This window comes from Ascaphus truei, chromosome 3 (assembly GCF_040206685.1).
Source record: "Ascaphus truei isolate aAscTru1 chromosome 3, aAscTru1.hap1, whole genome shotgun sequence".
In the NCBI taxonomy this organism is placed as follows: domain Eukaryota; kingdom Metazoa; phylum Chordata; class Amphibia; order Anura; family Ascaphidae; genus Ascaphus; species Ascaphus truei.
The window spans coordinates 438,054,468-438,080,686 of NC_134485.1; the positions used below are offsets into that span (position 1 = coordinate 438,054,468).

A 26,219-nucleotide genomic window follows, 5' to 3' on the forward strand; every position below is an offset into this window, starting at 1 on the left:
GCGCAGCCCGCTGAGAAACACAAGCGCAGCCCACGGAGAAACACAAGCGCTGAGAAACACAAGCGCAGCCCGCTGAGAAACACAAGCGCTGAGAAACACAAGCGCAGGCCGCTGAGAAACACACAGCCCGCTGAAAAACGCAAGCGCAGCCCGCTGAGAAACACAAGCGCAGCCCGCGGAGAAACACAAGCGCTGAGAAACACAAGCGCAGCCCGCGGAGAAACACAAGCGCTGAGAAACACAAGCGCAGGCCGCTGAGAAACACACAGCCCGCTGAAAAACGCAAGCGCAGCCCGCTGAGAAACACAAGTGCAGCCCGCTGAGAAACAAGCACAGACCGCTGAGAAACGCAAGCGCAGCCCGCTGAGAAACGCAAGCGCAGCCCGCTGAGAAACGCAAGCGCAGCCCGCTGAAAAACAAGCACAGACCGCTGAGAAACGCAAGCGCAGCCCGCTGAGAAACGGAAGCGCAGCCTGCTGAGAAACGCAAGCGCAGCCCGCTGAGAAACACAAGCGCAGCCCGCTGAGAAACACAAGCGCAGCCCGCTGAGAAACACAAGCGCAGCCCGCTGAGAAACACAAGCGCAGCCCGCTGAGAAACACAAGCGCAGCCCGCTGAGAAACACAAGCGCAGCCCGCTGAGAAACACAAGCGCAGCCCGCTGAGAAACACAAGCGCTGAGAAACACAAGCGCAGCCCGCTGAGAAACACAAGCGCAGCCCGCTGAGAAACACAAGCGCAGCCCGCTGAGAAACACAAGCGCAGCCCGCTGAGAAACACAAGCGCAGCCCGCTGAGAAACACAAGCGCAGCCCGCTGAGAAACACAAGCGCTGCCCGCTGAGAAACGCAAGCGCAGCCCGCTGAGAAACACAGGCGCAGCCCGCTGAGAAACACAAGCGCAGCCCGCTGAGAAACGCAAGCGCTGCCCGCTGAGAAACGCAAGCGCAGCCCGCTGAGAAACGCAAGCGCAGCCCGCTGAGAAACGCAAGCGCAGCCCGCTGAGAAACGCAAGCGCAGCCCGCTGAGAAACACAAGCGCAGCCCGCTGAGAAACACAAGCGCAGCCCGCTGAGAAACACAAGCGCAGCCCGCTGAGAAACACAAGCGCAGCCCGCTGAGAAACACAAGCGCTGAGAAACACAAGCGCAGCCCGCTGAGAAACTCAAGCGCAGCCCGCTGAGAAACGCAAGCGCAGCCCGCTGAGAAACGCAAGCGCAGCCCGCTGAGAAACACAGGCGCAGCCCGCTGAGAAACACAAGCGCAGCCCGCTGAGAAACACAAGCGCAGTCCGCTGAGAAACACAGGCGCAGCCCGCTGAGAAACACAAGCGCAGCCCGCTGAGAAACACAAGCGCAGACCGCTGAGAAACACAAGCGCAGCCCGCTGAGAAACACAAGCGCAGACCGCTGAGAAACACAAGCACAGCCCGCTGAGAAACACACAGCGCGCTGAGAAACACAAGCTGAGAAACACAAGCACAGCCCGCTGAGAAACACAAGCGCAGCCCGCTGAGAAACACAAGCGCTGCCCGCTGAGAAACGCAAGCGCAGCCCGCTGAGAAACACAGGCGCAGCCCGCTGAGAAACACAAGCGCAGACCGCTGAGAAACACAAGCGCTGCCCGCTGAGAAACGCAAGCGCAGCCCGCTGAGAAACGCAAGCGCAGCCCGCTGAGAAACGCAAGCGCAGCCCGCTGAGAAACGCAAGCGCAGGCCACTGAAAAACAAGCACAGACCGCTGAGAAACACAAGCGCAGCCCGCTGAGAAACACAAGCGCAGCCCGCTGAGAAACACAAGCGCAGCCCGCTGAGAAACACAAGCGCAGCCCGCTGAGAAACACAGGCGCAGCCCGCTGAGAAACACAGGCGCAGCCCGCTGAGAAACACAAGCGCAGCCCGCTGAGAAACACAAGCGCAGCCCGCTGAGAAACACAAGCGCAGCCCACGGAGAAACACAAGCGCTGAGAAACACAAGCGCTGAGAAACACAAGCGCAGGCCGCTGAGAAACACACAGCCCACTGAAAAACGCAAGCGCAGCCCGCTGAGAAACACAAGCGCAGCCCGCGGAGAAACACAAGCGCTGAGAAACACAAGCGCAGCCCGCGGAGAAACACAAGCGCTGAGAAACACAAGCGCAGGCCGCTGAGAAACGCACAGCCCGCTGAAAAACGCAAGCGCAGCCCGCTGAGAAACACAAGCGCAGCCCGCTGAGAAACAAGCACAGACCGCTGAGAAACGCAAGCGCAGCCCGCTGAGAAACGCAAGCGCAGCTCGCTGAGAAACACAAGCGCAGCCCGCTGAAAAACAAGCACAGACCGCTGAGAAACGCAAGCGCAGCCCGCTGAGAAACGCAAGCGCAGCCCGCTGAGAAACGCAAGCGCAGCCCGCTGAGAAACACAAGCGCAGCCCGCTGAGAAACACAAGCGCAGCCCGCTGAGAAACGCAAGCGCAGCCCGCTGAGAAACGCAAGCGCAGCCCGCTGAGAAACGCAAGCGCAGCCCGCTGAGAAACGCAAGCGCAGCCCGCTGAGAAACACAAGCGCAGCCCGCTGAGAAACACAAGCGCAGCCCGCTGAGAAACACAAGCGCAGCCCGCTGAGAAACACAAGCGCTGAGAAACACAAGCGCAGCCCGCTGAGAAACACAAGCGCAGCCCGCTGAGAAACGCAAGCGCAGCCCGCTGAGAAACGCAAGCGCAGCCCGCTGAGAAACGCAAGCGCAGCCCGCTGAGAAACGCAAGCGCAGCCCGCTGATAAACGCAAGCGCAGCCCGCTGAGAAACCCAAGCGCAGCCCGCTGAGAAACCCAAGCGCAGCCCGCTGAGAAACCCAAGCGCAGCCCGCTGAGAAACACAAGCGCAGCCCGCTGAGAAACACAAGCGCTGCCCGCTGAGAAACACAAGCGCAGCCCGCTGAGAAACACAAGCGCAGCCCGCTGAGAAACACAAGCGCAGCCCGCTGAGAAACACAAGCGCAGCCCGCTGAGAAACACAAGCGCAGCCCGCTGAGAAACACAAGCGCTGCCCGCTGAGAAACACAAGCGCAGCCCGCTGAGAAACACAAGCGCAGCCCGCTGAGAAACACAAGCGCAGCCCGCTGAGAAACACAAGCGCAGCCCGCTGAGAAACGCAAGCGCAGCCCGCTGAGAAACGCAAGCGCAGCCCGCTGAGAAACGCAAGCGCAGCCCGCTGAGAAACGCAAGCGCAGCCCGCTGAGAAACGCAAGCGCAGCCCGCTGAGAAACGCAAGCGCAGCCCGCTGAGAAACGCAAGCGCAGCCCGCTGAGAAACGCAAGCGCAGCCCGCTGAGAGACGCAAGCGCAGCCCGCTGAGAAACGCAAGCGCAGCCCGCTGAGAAACGCAAGCGCAGCCCGCTGAGAAACGCAAGCGCAGCCCGCTGAGAAACGCAAGCGCAGCCCGCTGAGAATGCAAACGCAGTCCGCTGAGAAACGCAAGCGCAGCCCGCTGAGAAACACAGGCGCAGCCCGCTGAGAAACACAAGCGCAGCCCGCTGAGAAACACAAGCGCAGCCCGCTGAGAAACACAGGCGCAGCCCTCTGAGAAACACAAGCGCAGCCCGCTGAGAAACGCAAGCGCAGCCCGCTGAGAAACGCAAGCGCAGCCCGCTGAGAAACACAAGCGCAGCCCGCTGATAAACACAAGCGCAGCCCGCTGATAAACACAAGCGCAGCCCGCTGAGAAACACAAGCGCAGCCCGCTGAGAAACACAAGCGCAGCCCGCTGAGAAACACAAGCGCAGCCCGCTGAGAAACGCAAGCGCAGCCCGCTGAGAAACGCAAGCGCAGCCCGCTGAGAAACGCAAGCGCAGCCCGCTGAGAAACGCAAGCGCAGCCCGCTGAGAGACACAAGCGCAGCCCGCTGAGAAACGCAAGCGCAGCCCGCTGAGAGACACAAGCGCATACTGATACCCGTAGGGAATATACCCCGCTATATACACACAGTGACCGCGGGGTGTCACTGATACCCATAGGGAATATACCCCGCTATATACACACACAGTGACCGCAGGGTGTCACTGATACCCATAGGGAATATACCCGCTATATACACACACAGTGACCGCAGGGTGTTACTGATACCCATAGGTAATATACCCTGCTATATACACACAGTGACCGCAGGGTATCACTGATACCCATAGGGAATATACCCCGCTATATAAACACAGTGACCGTGGGGTGTCACTGATAACCATAGGGAATATACCCTGCTATATACACACAGTGACCGCGGGGTGTCACAGATACCCATAGGGAATATACCCCGCTATATACACACAGTGACCGCAGGGTGTCACTGATACCCATAGGGAATATACCCCGCTATATACACACAGTGACCGCAGGGTGTCACTGATACCCATAGGGAATATACCCTGCTATATACACACAGTGACCGCAGGGTGTCACTGATACCCATAGGGAATATACCCCGCTATATACACACAGTGACCGCAGGGTGTCACTGATACCCATAGGGAATATACCCTGCTATATACACAGTGACTGCGGGGTGTCACTGATACCCATAGGGAATATACCCCGCTATATACACACAGTGACCGCAGGGTGTCCCTGATACCCGTAGGGAATATACCCTGCTATATACACACACAGTGACCGCAGGGTGTCACTGATACCCATAGGGAATATACCCTGCTATATACACACAGTGACCGCAGGGTGTCACTGATACCCATAGAGAATATACCCCGCTATATACACACAGTGACCGCAGGGTGTCACTGATACCCGTAGGGAATATACCCTGCTATATACACAGTGACCGCAGGGTGTCACTGATACCCATAGGGAATATACCCTGCTATATACACACAGTGACCGCAGGGTGTCACTGATACCCGTAGGGAATATACCTGCTATATACGCACAGTGACCGCAGGGTGTCACTGATACCCATAGGGAATATACCCTGCTATATACACACAGTGACCGCAGGGTGTCACTGATACCCATAGGGAATATACCCCGCTATATACACACAGTGACCGCAGGGTGTCACTGATACCCATAGGGAATATACCCCGCTATATACACACAGTGACCGCAGGGTGTCACTGATACCCATAGGGAATATACCCCGCTATATACACACAGTGACCGCAGGGTGTCACTGATACCCATAGTGAATATACCCCGCTATATACACACAGTGACCGCAGGGTGTCACTGATACCCGTAGGGAATATACCCCGCTATATACACACAGTGACCGCGGGGTGTCACTGATACCCGTAGGGAATATACCCCGCTATATACACACAGTGACCGCAGGGCGTCACTGATACCCATAGGGAATATACCCCGCTATATACACACAGTGACCGCAGGGCGTCACTGATACCCGTAGGGAATATACCCCGCTATATACACACATTGATCGCAGGGCGTCACTGATACCCGTAGGGAATATACCCCGCTATATACACACAGTGACCGCAGGGTGTCACTGATACCCGTAGGGAATATACCCCGCTATATACACACAGTGACCGCAGGGTGTCACTGATACCCACAGGGAATATACCCTGCTATATACACACAGTGACCGCAGGGCGTCACTGATACCCGTAGGGAATATACCCTGCTATATACACACACAGTGACCGCAGGGTGTCACTGATACCCGTAGGGAATATACCCTGCTATATACACACACAGTGATCGCAGGGTGTCACTGATACCCGTTGGGAATATACCCTGCTATATACACACAGTGACCGCAGGGTGTCACAGATACCCGTAGGGAATATACCCCGCTATATACACACAGTGACCGCAGGGTGTCACTGATACCCGTAGGGAATATACCCCGCTATATACACACAGTGACCGCAGGGTGTCACTGATACCCATAGGGAATATACCCCGCTATATACACACAGTGACCGCAGGGCGTCACTGATACCCATAGGGAATATACCCCGCTATATACACACAGTGACGCAGGGTGTCACTGATACCTATAGGGAATATACCCCGCTATATACACACAGTGACCGCAGGGTGTCACTGATACCCATAGGGAATATACCCCGCTATATACACACAGTGACCGCAGGGTGTCCCTGATACCCACAGGGAATATACCCCGCTATACACACAGTGACCGCGGGGTGTCACTGATACCCGTAGGGAATATACCCTGCTATATACACACAGTGACCGCAGGGTGTCCCTGATACCCGTAGGGAATATACCCCGCTATATACACACAGTGACCGCAGGGTGTCACTGATACCCATAGGGAATATACCCCGCTATATACACACAGTGACCGCGGGGTGTCACTGATACCCATAGGGAATATACCCTGCTATATACACACAGTGACCGCAGGGTGTCACTGATACCCATAGGGAATATACCCTGCTATATACACACAGTGACCGCAGGGTGTCCCTGATACCCGTAGGGAATATACCCCGCTATATACACACAGTGACCGCAGGGTGTCACTGATACCCATAGGGAATATACCCCGCTATATACACACAGTGACCGCGGGGTGTCACTGATACCCATAGGGAATATACCCCGCTATATACACACAGTGACCGCAGGGTGTCACTGATACCCATAGGTAATATACCCGCTATACACACACAGTGACCGCAGGGTGTCACTGATACCCATAGGGAATATACCCCGCTATATACACACAGTGACCGCGGGGTGTCACTGATACCCATAGGGAATATACCCTATACAGGGAATATACCGCTGACAAGAATGACAGACGTACCAGGGACGGGATAAATGGGGCGATAATTCCTCCGACCCGAGAGAACATGGAGCACACGCCCATCCCCAGATTCCTGTAAGGGAGACGGAGGGGGGAGAGTGAGTTAGAGGGGTGGGCGAGGCAGGGAGTGAGGGGGAGGGCGACAAGGAGGGGAAAGTGAGTGAGTGAGCAAAGCGTGAGTGGAGAATGATTGGGGAGGGAGCAGGGGAGAGGAGAAAGGGTGAGGGTATAAGAGGGAGGGGAGAGGGTACAAGAGGGAGGGGAGAGGGTACAAGAGGGAGGGGAGAGGGTACAAGAGGGAGGGGAGAGGGTATATGAGGGAGGGGAGAGGGTATATGAGGGAGGGGAGAGGGTATATGAGGGAGGAGAGAGGGTATATGAGGGAGGGGAGAGGGTATATGAGGGAGGGGAGAGGTTATAAGAGGGAGGGGAGAGGGTATAAGAGGGAGGGGAGAGGGTATAAGAGGGAGGGGAGAGGGTATAAGAGGGAGGGGAGAGGGTATAAGAGGGAGGGGAGAGGGTATATGAGGGAGTAGAGAGACTGAGAGACATGTATTTATTCCCTCTTTGCAGTACAGACTGCGAGTGTCACACACAGGTAATGCGTTTACCTTACATCCACACAGGGAGCAGGGGATGTATGCATGTATGTATGCATGTATGTACTGTATGTATGAATACACAGGGAGCAGGGGATGTATGTATGTATGTATGTATGAATACACATGGAGCAGGGGATGTATGTATGTATGTATGTATGAATACACAGGGAGCAGGGGATGTATGTATGTATGTATGAATACACATGGAGCAGGGGATGCATGTATGTATGTATGTATGTATGTATGAATACACATGGAGCAGGGGATGTATGTATGTATGTATGTATGTATGTATGTATGTATGAATACACAGGGAGCAGGGGATGTATGTATGTATGTATGTATGTATGTATACATGCATGTATTTACACACAGGGAGCAGGGGGTGTATGTATGTATGTATACACAGGGAGCAGGGGATGTATGTATGTATGTATGTATGTATGTATACATGCATGTATTTACACACAGGGAGCAGGGGATGTATGTATGCATGCATGTATTTATACACAGGGAGCAGGGGATGTATGTATGTATGTATGAATACACAGGGAGCAGGGAATGTATGTATGTATGTATGTATACATGCATGTATTTACACACAGGGAGCAGGGGATGTATGTATGTATGTATGTATGTATACACAGGGAGCAGGGGATGTATGTATGTATGTATGTATGTATGTATACACAGGGAGCAGGGGATGTATGTATGTATGTATGTATACACATGGAGCAGGGGATGTATGTATGTATGTATGTATACACATGGAGCAGGGGATGTATGTATACATGTATGTATACACAGGGAGCAGGGGATGTATGTATGTATGTATGTATGTATACACATGGAGCAGGGGATGTATGTATGCATGTATGTATACACAGGGAGCAGGGGATGTATGTATACATGTATGTATACACAGGGAGCAGGGGATGTATGTATGTATGTATGTATGAATACACAGGGAGCAGGGGATGTATGTATGTATGTATGTATGTATGTATGTATGTATACACAGGGAGCAGGGGATGTATGTATGTATGCATGTATGCATGTATGTATGTATGTATGTATACACAGGGAGCAGGGGATGTATGTATGTATGTATGTATACACAGGGAGCAGGGGATGCATGTATGTATGTATGTATGTATACACAGGGAGCAGGGGATGTATGTATGTATGTATGTATGTATGTATGTATACACAGGGAGCAGGGGATGTATGTATGTATACATGTATGTATTTATACACAGGGAGCAGGGGATGCATGTATGTATGTATGTATGTATGTATGTATGTATGTATACATGCATGCATGTATTTATACACAGGGAGCAGGGGATGCATGTATGTATGTATGTATGTATGTATGTATACACAGGGAGCAGGGGGTGTATGTATGTATGTATGTATGTATACACAGGGAGCAGGGGATGTATGTATGCATGTATTTATACACAGGGAGCATGGGATGTATGTATGTATGTATGTATGTATGTATGTATGCATGTATTTATACACAGGGAGCAGGGGATGCATGTATGTATGTATGTATACACAGGGAGCAGGGGATGCATGTATGTATGTATGTATACACAGGGAGCAGGGGATGCATGTATGTATGTATGTATGTATGTATACACAGGGAGCAGGGGATGTATGTATGTATACATGCATGTATTTATACACAGGGAGCAGGGGATGCATGTATGTATGTATACACAGGGAGCAGGGGATGTATGTATGTATGTATGTATGTATGTATGTATGTATACACAGGGAGCAGGGGATGCATGTATGTATATATGTATGTATACACAGGGAGCAGGGGATGTATGTATGTATGTATGTATGTATGTATGTATACACAGGGAGCAGGGGATGTATGTATGTATACATGTATGTATTTATACACAGGGAGCAGGGGATGCATGTATGTATGTATGTATGTATGTATGTATACACAGGGAGCAGGGTATGTATGTATGTATGTATGTATGTATGTATGTATACACAGGGAGCAGGGGATGTATGTATGCATGTATTTATACACAGGGAGCATGGGATGTATGTATGTATGTATGTATGTATGTATGTATGCATGCATGCATGTATTTATACACAGGGAGCAGGGGATGCATGTATATATGTATGTATACACAGGGAGCAGGGGATGTATGTATGTATGTATGTATGTATACATGCATGTATTTATACACAGGGAGCAGGGGATGCATGTATGTATGTATACACAGGGAGCAGGGGATGTATGTATGTATGTATGTATGTATGTATGTATGTATACACAGGGAGCAGGGGATGCATGTATGTATATATGTATGTATACACAGGGAGCAGGGGATGTATGTATGTATGTATGTATGTATGTATGTATACACAGGGAGCAGGGGATGTATGTATGTATACATGTATGTATTTATACACAGGGAGCAGGGGATGCATGTATGTATGTATGTATGTATGTATGTATGTATACACAGGGAGCAGGGTATGTATGTATGTATGTATGTATGTATGTATACACAGGGAGCAGGGGATGTATGTATGCATGTATTTATACACAGGGAGCATGGGATGTATGTATGTATGTATGTATGTATGTATGTATGCATGCATGCATGTATTTATACACAGGGAGCAGGGGATGCATGTATATATGTATGTATACACAGGGAGCAGGGGATGCATGTATGTATGTATGTATACACAGGGAGCAGGGGATGTATGTATGTATACACAGGGAGCAGGGGATGCATGTATGTATGTATGTATGTATACACAGGGAGCAGGGGATGTATGTATGTATACATGCATGTATTTATACACAGGGAGCAGGGGATGCATGTATGTATGTATGTATACACAGGGAGCATTGGGTGTATTTTTGTATGCATGTATGTATACACAGGGAGCATGGGATGCATATATGTATGTATGTATACACAGGGAGCAGGGGATGTATGTATGTATACATGTATGTATTTATACACAGGGAGCAGGGGATGTATGTATGTATGTATGTATTTATACACAGGGAGCAGGGGATGTATGTATGTATGTATGTATGTATTTATACACAGGGAGCAGGGGATGCATGTATGTATGTATGTATACACAGGGAGCAGGGGATGTATGTATGTATACATGCATGTATTTACACACAGGGAGCAGGGGGTGTATGTATGTATGTATGTATACACAGGGAGCAGGGGATGTATGTATGTATGTATGTATGTATGTATACACAGGGAGCAGGGGGTATATGTATGTATGTATGTATGTATGTATACACAGGGAGCAGGGGGTGTATGTATGTATGTATGTATACACAGGGAGCAGGGTGTGTATGTATGTATGTATGTATGTATGTATGTATGTATGTATGTATGTATACACAGGGAGCAGGGGGTGTATGTACGTATGTATGTATGCATGCATGTATGTATGTATGCATGTATGTATACACAGGGAGCAGGGGGTGTATGTATGTATACACAGGGAGCAGGGGGTGTATGTATGTATGTATGTATACACAGGGAGCAGGGGGTGTATGTATGTATGTATGCATGTATGTATGTATGCATGCATGTATGTATGTATGCATGTATGTATGTATGCATGTATGTATACACAGGGAGCAGGGGATGTATGTATACACAGGGAGCAGGGTATGTATGTATGTATGCATGTATGTATACACAGGGAGCAGGGGATGTATGTATACATGTATGTATACACAGGGAGCAGGGGATGTATGTATGTATGTATGTATGCATGTATGTATACACAGGGAGCAGGGGATGTATGTATACATGTATGTATACACAGGGAGCAGGGGATGTATGTATGTATGCATGTATGTATACACATGGAGCAGGGGATGTATGTATACATGTATGTATACACAGCGAGCAGGGGATGTATGTATGTATGTATGCATGTATGTATACACATGGAGCAGGGGATGTATGTATACATGTATGTATACACAGGGAGCATGGGATGTATGTATACATGTATGTATACACAGGGAGCATGGGATGTATGTATACATGTATGTATACACAGGGAATATACCCGATAGTGGTGGGGTACAGCTCCGAGGTGTGTGTGCGCGTGCGTGTGTGTGTGCGCGTGTGTGTGTGTGCGTGCGCGTGCGTGTGCGTGCGTGCGCATGTATATATATATATATAGTATAGAAGAATCTGGAGCACTCACAAATTCAAAAACTGCAATGTAATGAGGTAACACCGGCATCGGGTAAACCCAGGAAGAAGAAGCAACGCGTCGGACGTTCCGGTCCCTTCTCACGCTCCCCCACGGAAGGTCCGACGCGTTGCTTCTCGTTCCTGGGATTACCCGACGCCGGTGTTACCTCGTTACATTGTATTTTTTGAATTTGTGAGTGCGCCAGGTTGCCTGATATCGGGCGTTTATCTATTTGTTGTTGCTGGACGGGGATCCTGGCCGCACTGTGACCACCGCCACTGGTCAGATACGTCTGTTCCTTTTCCTTTTTTCCCTTTGAGTGGCCTGAACATTTCTGTTATTGAGATATACTGTATATATATATATATATATATATATATATATATATATATATATATATATATATGTACTGTACTGTGTCTTTGTGAAAAAGAAAGTACACCCTCTTTGAATTCCATGGTTTTACATATCAGGACATAATAACAATCATCTGTTCCTTAGCAGGTCTTAAAATTAGGTAAATACAACTTCAGATGAACAACAACACATGACATATTACACCACGTGTGTGTGTGTGTGTGTGTGTGTGTACACATGAAATATTACACGTGTCATGATTTATTTAACAAAAATAAAGCCAAAATGAGAAGCAATGTGTGAATAACTAAGTACACCCTTACTGCTTCCATGGGAATTAAGATGCTATGTAGCAGACAGGTGCTGCTAATCAAATGCCCTTGAGTAATTGATCATCAGCAAGTGTGAGCACCTCTATAAAAGCCGAAGCTTTAGCAGTTTGCTGGTCTGGAGCATTCAGGTGTTAACACAATGCCAAGGAGGAAAGACATCAGCAATGATCTTAGAGAAACAATTGTTGCTGCCCATCAATCTGGGAAGGGTTATAAGGCCATTTCCAAACAATTTAAAGTCTATCACTCTACAGTGAGAAAGATTATTCAAAAGTGGAAAACATTCAAGACAGTTGCCAATCTTCCCAGGAGTGGACGTCCCAGCAAACTCACCCCAAGGTCAGACCGTGCAATGCTCAGAGAAATTGCAAAAAACCCAAGAGTTATATCTCAGACTCTACAGGCCTCAGTTAGCATGTTAAATGTTAAAGTTCATGACAGTACAATTAGAAAAAGACTGAACAAGTGTGGTTTGTTTGGAAGGGTTGCCAGGAGAAAGCCTCTTCTCTCTAAAAAGAACATGGCAGCACGGCTTAGGTTTGCAAAGTTGCATCTGAACAAACCCCAAGACTTCTGGAACACAGCATATCAGCACAAACACCTCATACCAACTGTCATGCACGGTGGTGGAGGGGAGATGATTTGGGCTTGTTTTGCAGCCACAGAACCTGGGAACCTTGCAGTCATTGAGTCGACCATGAACCCCTCTGTATACCAAAGTATTCTAGAATTAAATATGAGGCCGACAGCTAAAACTTGGCTGAAATTGGGTCATGCAACAGGACAATGATCCCAAGCACACCAGCAAATCTACAACAGAATGGCTGAAAAAGAAAAGAATCAAGGTGTTGCAATGGCCCAGTCAGAGTCCAGACCTCAACCCAATTGAAATGCTGTGGCGGGACCTTAAGAGAGCTGTGCATAAACAAATGGCCACAAACCTCAATGAACTGAAGCAACGTTGTAAAGAAGAGTGGGCCAAAATTCCTCCACACCGATGTGAGAGACTGATAAAGTCATACAGAAAACGATTACTTCACGTTATTGCTGCTAAAGGTGGTTCTACAAGCTATTGAATCATAAGGTGTACTTAGTTTTTCACACGTGGCTTCTCCATTTTGGCTTTATTTTTGTTAACTAAATCATGACACGGTGTAATATGTCATGTGTACACACACACACACACGGTGTAATATGTCATGTGTTTACACAAATACACACACACACACACAGTGTAATATGTCATGTGTACACACATACACACACACACGGTGTAATATGTCATGTGATGTTGTTCATCTGAGGTTGTATTTACCTAATTTTAAGACCTGCTAAGCAACAGATGATTGTTATTATTTCCTGATATGTAAAACCATGGAATTCAAAGAGGGTGTACTTTCTTTTTCACACCACTGTATATATACCTGATAGTAGTGGGGTACAGCTCCGAGGTGTGTATATACCGGATAATAGTAGGGTACGGCTCAGAGGTGTATATATACAACTGATAGTAGTGGGGTACGGCTCCGAGGTGTGTATATACACCTGATAGTACTGGGGTACGGCTCCGAGGTGTGTATATGCCTGATAGTAGTGGGGTACAGCTCTGAGGTGTGTATATATACCTGATAGTAGTGGGGTACAGCTCTCAGGTGTATATATACCTGATAGTACTGGGGTACAGCTCTGAGGTGTATGTATACCTGATAGTAGTTGGGTACAGCTCCGAGGTGTATATATACCTGATAGTAGTGGGGTACGGCTCAGAGGTGTATATACCTGATAGTAGTGGGGTACAGCTCAGAGGTGTGTATATATACCCGATAGTAGTGGGGTACAGCTCTGAGGTGTATATATACCTGATAGTAGTGGGGTACAGCTCTGAGGTGTATATATACACCTGATAGTAGTGGGGTACAGCTCCGAGGTGTATATATACCTGATAGTAGTGGGGTACAGCTCCCAGGTGTATATATACAACTGATAGTAGTGGGGTACGGCTCCGAGGTGTATATATACACCTGATAGTAGTGAAGTACGGCTCCCAGGTGTATATATACCTGATCGGAGCTGTACCCCACTACTAGGTGTATATATACCTGATAGTAGTGGGGTACGGCTCTGAGGTGTATATATACCTGATAGTAGTGGGGTACAGCTCCGAGGTGTATATATACCTGATAGTAGTGGGGTACAGGTCAGAGTTGTGTATATATACACCTGAGAGTAGTGGGGTACAGCTCTGAGGTGTATATATACCTGATAGTAGTGGGGTACGGCTCCCAGGTGTATATATACCTGATAGTAGTGGGTACAGCTCCGAGGTGTATATATACCTGATAGTAGTGGGGTACAGCTCAGAGGTGTATATATACACCTGATAGTAGTGGGGTACGGCTCCCAGGTGTATATCTACCTGATAGTAGTGGGGTACAGCTCTGAGGTGTATATATACCTGATAGTAGTGGGGTACAGCTCCGAGGTGTATATATACACCTGATAGTAGTGGGGTACAGCTCTGAGGTGTATATATACCTGATAGTAGTGGGGTACAGCTCCGAGGTGTATATATACACCTGATAGTAGTGGGGTACAGCTCCGAGGTGTGTATATACCTGATAGTAGTGGGTACAGCTCCGAGGTGTATATATACCTGATAGTAGTGGGGTACAGCTCCGAGGTGTATATATACCTGATAGTAGTGGGGACAGCTCTGATGTGTGTATATATACCTGATAGTAGTGGGGTACGGTTCCGAGGTGTATATATACCTGATAGTAGTGGAGTACGGCTCCCAGGTGTATATATAACTGATAGTAGTGGGGTAAAGCTCCGAGGTGTATATATACCTGATAGTAGTGGGGTACGGCTCCCAGGTGTATATATACCTGATAGTAGTGGGGTACAGCTCCGAGGTGTGTATATATACCTGATAGTAGTGGGGTACAGCTCAGAGGTGTATATATACCTGATAGTAGTGGGGTATAGCTCCCAGGTGTGTATATATACCTGATAGTAGTGGGTACAGCTCCGAGGTGTATATATACCTGATAGTAGTGGGGTACGGCTCCGAGGTGTATATATACCTGATAGTAGTGGGGTACAGCTCCGAGGTGTATATATACCTGATAGTAGTGGGGTACAGCTCCGAGGTGTGTATATATACCTGATAGTAGTGGGGTACAGCTCCGAGGTGTATATACACCTGATAGTAGTGGGGTACAGCTCCGAGGTGTATATATACCTGATAGTAGTGGGGTACAGCTCCGAGGTGTATATATACCTGATAGTAGTGGGGTACAGCTCCGAGGTGTATATATACCTGATAGTAGTGGGGTACAGCTCCGAGGTGTGTATATATACCTGATAGTAGTGGGTTACAGCTCCGAGGTGTATATATACCTGATAGTAGTGGGGTACAGCTCCGAGGTGTATATATACCTGATAGTAGTGGGGTACAGCTCTGAGGTGTATATATACCTGATAGTAGTGGGTACAGCTCTGAGGTGTATATATACACCTGATAGTATTGGGGTACAGCTCCGAGGTGTATATATACCTGATAGTAGTGGGGTACGGCTCCCAGGTGTATATATACCTGATAGTAGTGGGTACAGCTCCGAGGTGTATATATACACCTGATAGTAGTGGGGTACAGCTCCGAGGTGTATATATACCTGAGATAGTGGGTACAGCTCCGAGGTGTATATATACACCTGATAGTAGTGGGGTACAGCTCCGAGGTGTAAATATACCTGATAGTAGTGGGGTACAGCTCCCAGGTGTATATATACCTGATAGTAGTGGGGTACAGCTCTGAGGTGTATATATACCTGATAGTAGTGGGGTACAGCTCAGAGGTGTATATATACCTGATAGTAGTGGGGTACAGCTCCCAGGTGTATATATACACCTGATAGAAGTGGGGTACAGCTCCGAGGTGTGTATATATACCTGATTGTAGTGGGGTACGGCTCCCAGGTGTATATATACCTGATAGTAGTGGGGTACAGCTCCGAGGTGTATATATACCTGATAGTAGTGGGGTACGGCTCCCAGGTGTATATATACCTGATAGTAGTGGGGTACGGCTCCGAGGTGTATATATACCTGATAGTAGTGGGGTACGGCTCCGAGGTGTATATATACCTGATAGTAGTGGGTACAGCTCCGAGGTGTATATATACCTGATAGTAGTGGGGTACGGCTCCCAGGTGTATATATACCCGATAGTAGTGGGGTACGGCTCCGAGGTGTATATATACCTGATAGTAGTGGGGTACGGCTCCGAGGTGTATATATACCTGATAGTAGTGGGGTACAGCTCCGAGGTGTGTATATATACCTGATAGTAGTGGGGTACAGCTCCGAGGTGTATATATATACACCTGATAGTAGTGGGGTACAGCTCCGAGGTGTATATATACACCTGATAGTAGTGGGGTACAGCTCCGAGGTGTATATATACCTGATAGTAGTGGGGTACGGCTCTGAGGTGTGTATATACCTGATAGTAGTGGGGTACAGCTCCGAGGTATATATATACCTGATAGTAGTGGGGTACAGCTCCGAGATGTGTATATATACCTGATAGTAGTGGGGTACGGCTCCGAGGTGTGTATATACCTGATAGTAGTGGGGTACAGCTCCGAGGTGTATATATACCTGATAGTAGTGGGGTACGGCTCCGAGGTGTGTATATACCTGATAGTAGTGGGTACGGCTCCGAGGTGTATATATACCTGATAGTAGTGGGGTACAGCTCTAAGGTGTATATATACCTGATAGTAGTGGGGTACGGCTCCGAGGTGTATATATACCTGATAGTAGTGGGGTACAGCTCCGAGGTGTATATATACCTGATAGTAGTGGGGTACGGCTCCGAGGTGTGTATATACCTGATAGTAGTGGGGTACAGCTCCGAGGTGTATATATACCTGATAGTAGTGGGGTACAGCTCCGAGGTGTATATATACCTGATAGTAGTGGGGTACATCTCCGAGGTGTATATATACCTGATAGTAGTGGGGTACAGCTCAGAGGTGTATATATACCTGATAGTAGTGGGGTACAGCTCCGAGGTGTATATATACCTGATAGTAGTGGGGTACAGCTCAGAGGTGTATATATACCTGATAGTAGTGGGGTACAGCTCCGAGGTGTATATATACCTGATAGTAGTTGGGTACAGCTCCGAGGTGTGTATATATACCTGATAGTAGTGGGGTACGGCTCCGAGGTGTATATATACCTGATAGTAGTGGGGTACAGCTCCGAGGTGTATATATACCTGATAGTAGTGGGGTACAGCTCCGAGGTGTATATATACCTGATAGTAGTGGGGTACGGCTCTGAGGTGTATATATACCTGATAGTAGTGGGGTACGGCTCCGAGGTGTATATATACCTGATAGTAGTGGGGTACAGCTCCGAGGTGTATATATACCTGATAGTAGTGGGGTACAGCTCCGAGGTGTGTATATATACCTGATAGTAGTGGGGTACAGCTCCGAGGTGTATATATATACCTGATAGTAGTGGGGTACAGCTCCGAGGTGTATATATACCTGATAGTAGTGGGGTACGGCTCCGAGGTGTATATATACCTGATAGTAGTGGGGTACAGCTCCGAGGTGTGTATATACCTGATAGTAGTGGGGTACAGCTCAGAGGTGTATATATACCTGATAGTAGTGGGGTACGGCTCCGAGGTGTATATATACCTGATAGTAGTGGGGTACGGCTCCGAGGTGTGTATATACCTGATAGTAGTGGGGTACAGCTCCGAGGTGTATATATACCTGATAGTAGTGGGGTACAGCTCCGAGGTGTATATATACCTGATAGTAGTGGGGTACAGCTCCGAGGTGTATATATACCTGATAGTAGTGGGGTACAGCTCCGAGGTGTATATATACCTGATAGTAGTGGGGTACAGCTCAGAGGTGTATATATACCTGATAGTAGTGGGGTACAGCTCCGAGGTGTATATATACCTGATAGTAGTTGGGTACAGCTCCGAGGTGTATATATACCTGATAGTAGTGGGGTACGGCTCCGAGGTGTATATATACCTGATAGTAGTGGGGTACGGCTCCGAGGTGTGTATATATACCTGATAGTAGTGGGGTACAGCTCCGAGGTGTATATATATACCTGATAGTAGTGGGGTACAGCTCCGAGGTGTATATATACCTGATAGTAGTGGGGTACGGCTCTGAGGTGTATATATACCTGATAGTAGTGGGGTACAGCTCCGAGGTGTGTATATATACCTGATAGTAGTGGGGTACGGCTCCGAGGTGTGTATATACCTGATAGTAGTGGGGTACAGCTCCGAGGTGTATATATACCTGATAGTAGTGGGGTACAGCTCCGAGGTGTGTATATATACCTGATAGTAGTGGGGTACAGCTCCGAGGTGTATATATACCTGATAGTAGTGGGGTACAGCTCAGAGGTGTATATATACCTGATAGTAGTGGGGTACGTCTCCGAGGTGTATATATACCTGATAGTAGTGGGGTACAGCTCCGAGGTGTGTATATATACCTGATAGTAGTGGGGTACAGCTCCGAGGTGTATATATACCTGATAGTAGTGGGGTACAGCTCCGAGGTGTATATATACCTGATAGTAGTGGGGTACAGCTCCGAGGTGTATATATACACGATGTTGAAGGACGCGCTGATACTCAGCTTCCCCAGGAGAGACAGAGTCTGACTGTTCAACACGGCGAAAATCCCCGATACTGCGAGAGACAGTGAGAACAGCGATGTACGCAGAGGGCGCAGTGCGGGAGAGGCAGTGCACAGAGGGTGCAGTGCGGGAGACATAGTGCGGGAGAGGCAGTGCGCAGAGGATGCAGTGCGGGAGAGGCAGTGCGCAGAGGATGCAGTGCGGGAGAGGCAGTGCGCAGAGGATGCAGTGCGGGAGAGGCAGTGCGCAGAGGATGCAGTGCGGGAGAGGCAGTGCGCAGAGGACGCAGTGCGGGAGACGCAGTGCGGGAGAGGCAGTGCGCAGAGGATGCAGTGCGGGAGACGCAGTGCGGGAGAGGCAGTGCGCAGAGGATGCAGTGCGGGAGAGGCAGTGCACAGAGGATGCAGTGCGGGAGAGGCAGTGCGCAGAGGATGCAGTGCGGGAGAGGCAGTGCGCAGAGGATGCAGTGCGGGAGAGGCAGTGCGCAGAGGATGCAGTGCGGGAGAGGTAGTGCACAGAGGGTGCAGTGCGGGAGACGCAGTGCGGGAGAGGCAGTGCGCAGAGGATGCAGTGCGTGAGAGGCAGTGCGCAGAGGGTGCAGTGCGGGAGATGCAGTGCGCAGAGGGTGTAGAGCAGGAGACGCAGTGCGCAGAGGGTGCAGTGCGGGAGACGCAGTGCGCAGAGGGTACAGTACGGGAGACGCAGTGCGCAGAGGGCGCAGTGCGGGAGACGCAGAGGGCGCAGTGCGGGAGACGCAGTGCGCAGAGGGCGCAGTGCGGGAGACGCAGTGCGCAGAGGGCGCCGTGCGGGAGAGGCAGGGGGCGCCGTGCGGGAGGGGCAGGGGGCGCCGTGCGGGAGAGGCAGGGGGCGCCGTGCGGGAGAGGCAGGGGGCGCCGTGCGGGAGGGGCAGGGGGCGCCGTGCGGGAGGGGCAGGGGGCGCCGTGCGGGAGGGGCAGGGGGCGCCGTGCGGGAGAGGCAGGGGGCGCCGTGCGGGAGAGGCAGGGGGCGCCGTGCGGGAGAGGCAGGGGGCGCCGTGCGGGAGAGGCAGGGGGCGCCGTGCGGGAGAGGCAGGGGGCGCCGTGCGGGAGAGGCAGGGGGCGCCGTGCGGGAGAGGCAGGGGGCGCCGTGCGGGAGAGGCAGGGGGCGCCGTGCGGGAGAGGCAGGGGGCGCCGTGCGGGAGAGGCAGGGGGCGCCGTGCGGGAGGGGCAGGGGGCGCCGTGCGGGAGGAGCAGGGGGCGCCGTGCGGGAGGGGCAGGGGGCGCCGTGCGGGAGGGGCAGGGGGCGCCGTGCGGGAGGGGCAGGGGGCGCCGTGCGGGAGGGGCAGGGGGCGCTGTGCGGGAGAGGCAGGGTGTGTGTGCAGGGATTACCTTTCTTCCCAGGTAGGAACATTATAATCAGACACGCTGCTCCCCCGAGGCACAGGAATCCAGCCAGAGACTTTCTCCGACCACACCTGAGACAAACGTACAAATCTGTATTCTCCCAGTCCTGTTATACCCTCACGCTGCTCCCTCTTATACCCTCACGCTGCTCCCTGTTATACCCTCACGCTGCTCCCTGTTATACCCTCACGCTGCTCCCTGTTATACCCTCACGCCGCTCCCTGTTATACCCTCACGCCGCTCCCTGTTATACCCTCACGCTGCTCCCTGTTATACCCTCACGCTGCTCCCTGTTATACCCTCACGCTGCTCCCTGTTATACCCTCACGCCGCTCCCTGTTATATCCTCACGCTGCTCCCTGTTATATCCTCACGCTGCTCCCTGTTATACCCTCACGCTGCTCCCTGTTATATCCTCACGCTGCTCTGTTATACCCTCACGCTGCTCCCCGTTATACCCTCACGCTGCTCCCCGTTATACCCTCACGCTGCTCCCCGTTATACCCTCACGCTGCTCCCCGTTATACGCTCACGCTGCTCCCCGTTATACGCTCACGCTGCTCCCTGTTATACGCTCACGCTGCTCCCTGTTATATCCTCACGCTGCTCCCCGTTATACCCTCACGCTGCTCCCCGTTATACCCTCACGCTGCTCCCCGTTATACCCTCACGCTGCTCCCCGTTATATCCTCACGCTGCTCCCCGTTATACCCTCACGCTGCTCCCCGTTATACCCTCACGCTGCTCCCCGTTATATCCTCACGCTGCTCCCCGTTATATCCTCACGCTGCTCCCCGTTATACCCTCACGCTGCTCCCCGTAATACCCTCACGCTGCTCCCCGTTATACCCTCACGCTGCTCCCCGTTATATCCTCACGCTGCTCCCTGTTATATCCTCACGCTGCTCCCTGTTATATCCTCACGCTGCTCCCTGTTATACCCTCACGCTGCTCCCTGTTATACCCTCACGCTGCTCCCTGTTATACCCTCACGCTGCTCCCTGTTATACCCTCACGCTGCTCCCTGTTATACCCTCACGCTGCTCCCTGTTATACCCTCACGCTGCTCCCTGTTATACCCTCACGCTGCTCCCTGTTATACCCTCACGCTGCTCCCTGTTATACACTCACGCTGCTCCCTGTTATATACTCACGCTGCTCCCTGTTATACCCTCACGCTGCTCCCTGTTATACCCTCACGCTGCTCCCTGTTATATCCTCACGCTGCTCCCTGTTATACCCTCACGCTGCTCCCTGTTATATCCTCACGCTGCTCCCTGTTATATCCTCACGCTGCTCCCTGTTATACCCTCACGCTGCTCCCTGTTATATCCTCACGCTGCTCCGTTATACCCTCACGCTGCTCCCCGTTATACCCTCACGCTGCTCCCCGTTATACCCTCACGCTGCTCCCCGTTATATCCTCACGCTGCTCCCCGTTATATCCTCACGCTGCTCCCCGTTATATCCTCACGCTGCTCCCTGTTATATCCTCACGCTGCTCCCTGTTATACCCTCACGCTGCTCCGTTATATCCTCACGCTGCTCCCTGTTATACCCTCACGCTGCTCCCTGTTATACCCTCACGCTGCTCCCTGTTATACCCTCACGCTGCTCCCTGTTATACCCTCACGCTGCTCCCTGTTATACCCTCACGCTGCTCCCTGTTATACCCTCACGCTGCTCCCTGTTATACCCTCACGCTGCTCCCTGTTATACCCTCACGCTGCTCCCTGTTATACCCTCACGCTGCTCCCTGTTATACCCTCACGCTGCTCCGTTATACACTCACGCTGCTCCCTGTTATACACTCACGCTGCTCCCTGTTATACCCTCACGCTGCTCCCTGTTATACCCTCACGCTGCTCCCTGTTATATCCTCACGCTGCTCCCTGTTATACCCTCACGCTGCTCCCTGTTATATCCTCACGCTGCTCCCTGTTATATCCTCACGCTGCTCCCTGTTATACCCTCACGCTGCTCCCTGTTATACCCTCACGCTGCTCCCTGTTATACCCTCACGCTGCTCCCTGTTATACCCTCACGCTGCTCCCTGTTATACCCTCACGCTGCTCCCTGTTATACCCTCACGCTGCTCCCTGTTATACCCTCACGCTGCTCCCTGTTATACCCTCAAGCTGCGCCCTGTTATACCCTCACGCTGCTCCCTGTTATACCCTCACGCTGCTCCCTGTTATACCCTCACGCCGCTCCCTGTTATACCCTCACGCCGCTCCCTGTTATACCCTCACGCTGCTCCCTGTTATACCCTCACGCTGCTCCCTGTTATACCCTCACGCTGCTCCCTGTTATACCCTCACGCCGCTCCCTGTTATATCCTCACGCTGCTCCCTGTTATATCCTCACGCTGCTCCCTGTTATACCCTCACGCTGCTCCCTGTTATATCCTCACGCTGCTCTGTTATACCCTCACGCTGCTCCCCGTTATACCCTCACGCTGCTCCCCGTTATACCCTCACGCTGCTCCCCGTTATACCCTCACGCTGCTCCCCGTTATACGCTCACGCTGCTCCCCGTTATACGCTCACGCTGCTCCCTGTTATACGCTCACGCTGCTCCCTGTTATATCCTCACGCTGCTCCCCGTTATACCCTCACGCTGCTCCCCGTTATACCCTCACGCTGCTCCCCGTTATACCCTCACGCTGCTCCCCGTTATATCCTCACGCTGCTCCCCGTTATACCCTCACGCTGCTCCCCGTTATACCCTCACGCTGCTCCCCGTTATATCCTCACGCTGCTCCCCGTTATATCCTCACGCTGCTCCCCGTTATACCCTCACGCTGCTCCCCGTAATACCCTCACGCTGCTCCCCGTTATACCCTCACGCTGCTCCCCGTTATATCCTCACGCTGCTCCCTGTTATATCCTCACGCTGCTCCCTGTTATATCCTCACGCTGCTCCCTGTTATACCCTCACGCTGCTCCCTGTTATACCCTCACGCTGCTCCCTGTTATACCCTCACGCTGCTCCCTGTTATACCCTCACGCTGCTCCCTGTTATACCCTCACGCTGCTCCCTGTTATACCCTCACGCTGCTCCCTGTTATACCCTCACGCTGCTCCCTGTTATACCCTCACGCTGCTCCCTGTTATACACTCACGCTGCTCCCTGTTATATACTCACGCTGCTCCCTGTTATACCCTCACGCTGCTCCCTGTTATACCCTCACGCTGCTCCCTGTTATATCCTCACGCTGCTCCCTGTTATACCCTCACGCTGCTCCCTGTTATATCCTCACGCTGCTCCCTGTTATATCCTCACGCTGCTCCCTGTTATACCCTCACGCTGCTCCCTGTTATATCCTCACGCTGCTCCGTTATACCCTCACGCTGCTCCCCGTTATACCCTCACGCTGCTCCCCGTTATACCCTCACGCTGCTCCCCGTTATATCCTCACGCTGCTCCCCGTTATATCCTCACGCTGCTCCCCGTTATATCCTCACGCTGCTCCCTGTTATATCCTCACGCTGCTCCCTGTTATACCCTCACGCTGCTCCGTTATATCCTCACGCTGCTCCCTGTTATACCCTCACGCTGCTCCCTGTTATACCCTCACGCTGCTCCCTGTTATACCCTCACGCTGCTCCCTGTTATACCCTCACGCTGCTCCCTGTTATACCCTCACGCTGCTCCCTGTTATACCCTCACGCTGCTCCCTGTTATACCCTCACGCTGCTCCCTGTTATACCCTCACGCTGCTCCCTGTTATACCCTCACGCTGCTCCCTGTTATACCCTCACGCTGCTCCGTTATACACTCACGCTGCTCCCTGTTATACACTCACGCTGCTCCCTGTTATACCCTCACGCTGCTCCCTGTTATACCCTCACGCTGCTCCCTGTTATATCCTCACGCTGCTCCCTGTTATACCCTCACGCTGCTCCCTGTTATATCCTCACGCTGCTCCCTGTTATATCCTCACGCTGCTCCCTGTTATACCCTCACGCTGCTCCCTGTTATACCCTCACGCTGCTCCCTGTTATACCCTCACGCTGCTCCCTGTTATACCCTCACGCTGCTCCCTGTTATACCCTCACGCTGCTCCCTGTTATACCCTCACGCTGCTCCCTGTTATACCCTCACGCTGCTCCCTGTTATACCCTCACGCTGCTCCCTGTTATACCCTCACGCTGCTCCCTGTTATACCCTCACGCTGCTCCCTGTTATACCCTCACGCTGCTCCCTGTTATACACTCACGCTGCTCCCTGTTATACCCTCACGCTGCTCCCCGTTATACCCTCACGCTGCTCCCCGTTATACCCTCACGCTGCTCCCTGTTATAACCTCATGCTGCCCCCTGTTATACCCTCACGCCGCTCCGTTATACCCTCCCGCTGCTCCCCGCTATATCCTCACGCTGCTCCCCGTTATACCCTCACGCTGCTCCCTGTTATATCCTCACGCTGCTCCCTGTTATACCCTCACGCTGCTCCCTGTTATATCCTCACGCTGCTCCGTTATATCCTCACGCTGCTCCGTTATATCCTCACGCTGCTCCGTTATATCCTCACGCTGCTCCCTGTTATATCCTCACGCTGCTCCCTGTTATACCCTCACGCTGCTCCCTGTTATACCCTCACGCTGCGCCCTGTTATACACTCACACTGCTCCGTTATATCCTCACGCTGCTCCCTGTTATATCCTCACGCTGCTCCCTGTTATACCCTCACGCTGCTCCCTGTTATACCCTCACGCTGCTCCCTGTTATACCCTCACGCTGCTCCCTGTTACACCCTCACGCTGCTCCCTGTTATACCCTCACGCTGCTCCCTGTTATACCCTCACGCTGCTCCCTGTTATACCCTCACGCTGCTCCCTGTTATACTCTCACGCTGCTCCGTTATACCCTCACGCTGCTCCCTGTTATATCCTCACGCTGCTCCCTGTTATACCCTCACGCTGCTCCCTGTTATACCCTCACGCTGCTCCCCGTTATACCCTCCCGCTGCTCCCTGTTATACCCTCACGCTGCTCCCTGTTATACCCTCACGCTGCTCCCTGTTATACCCTCACGCTGCTCCCTGTTATACCCTCACGCTGCTCCCTGTTATACCCTCACGCTGCTCCCTGTTATACCCTCACGCTGCTCCCTGTACACTTACCTCTTGTGGTTAATCAGATACATGCATAGTGGATACGCTGGGACTTCCGCTAGTCCGGATAATGCCAGATTTAAGTAAATATTTCCTCCTAGATCCCCGGCGCTGAGCGTTAATCCGTAATACACCAGGCTGCAGACAAACCTGAAAATAGGAGACAAAATATGTATAAAATCCTCCCCAGCCCGTGTCCCCCCACTGCTGGATGAAGCCTCCCCAGTGATCTCCCAGGTCCTGCGGTTACAGCCTCTCTTCTCCATGTCGCTTCCACACATTCCCTCATCCCATCCTCTCCAGCCCGTGTCTCCCCGTTGCTGGATGAAGTCTCCCCAGTGATCTCCCAGGTCCTGCGGTTACAGCCTCTCTTCTACACGTCGCTCCCACACATTCCCTCATCCCATCCTCTCCAGCCCGTGTCTCCCCACTGCTGGATGAAGTCTCCCCAGTGATCTCCCAGGTCCTGCGGTTACAGCCTCTCTTCTCCACGTCGCTCCCACACATTCCCTCATCCCATCCTCCCCAGCCCGTGTCTCCCCACTGCTGGATGAAGTCTCCCCAGTGATCTCCCAGGTCCTGCGGTTACAGCCTCTCTTCTCCACGTCGCTCCCACACATTGTCTCATCTTATCCTCCCCAGCCCGTGTCTCCCCACTGCTGGATGAAGCCTCCCCAGTGATCTCCCAGGTCCTGCGGTTACAGCCTCTCTTCT

At 51.4% G+C, this 26,219-nt stretch overlaps 1 protein-coding gene across 1 annotated transcript in view; it reads right to left on the reverse strand.

Annotated features, from left to right (window-relative positions):
• SLC22A15 (solute carrier family 22 member 15) overlaps nucleotides 1-26,219 on the reverse strand; it is a 121,686-nt gene that overhangs the window by 25,793 nt on the left and 69,674 nt on the right. The window contains exons 8-11 of the mRNA XM_075593276.1: nucleotides 25,515-25,804; nucleotides 20,373-20,458; nucleotides 18,937-19,057; nucleotides 6,780-6,852 (exon numbers count right to left, since the gene is read on the reverse strand). Of these exons, the coding sequence (XP_075449391.1) occupies nucleotides 6,780-6,852; nucleotides 18,937-19,057; nucleotides 20,373-20,458; nucleotides 25,515-25,804 (570 nt within the window). The remainder of the gene's footprint in view (nucleotides 1-6,779; nucleotides 6,853-18,936; nucleotides 19,058-20,372; nucleotides 20,459-25,514; nucleotides 25,805-26,219) is intronic.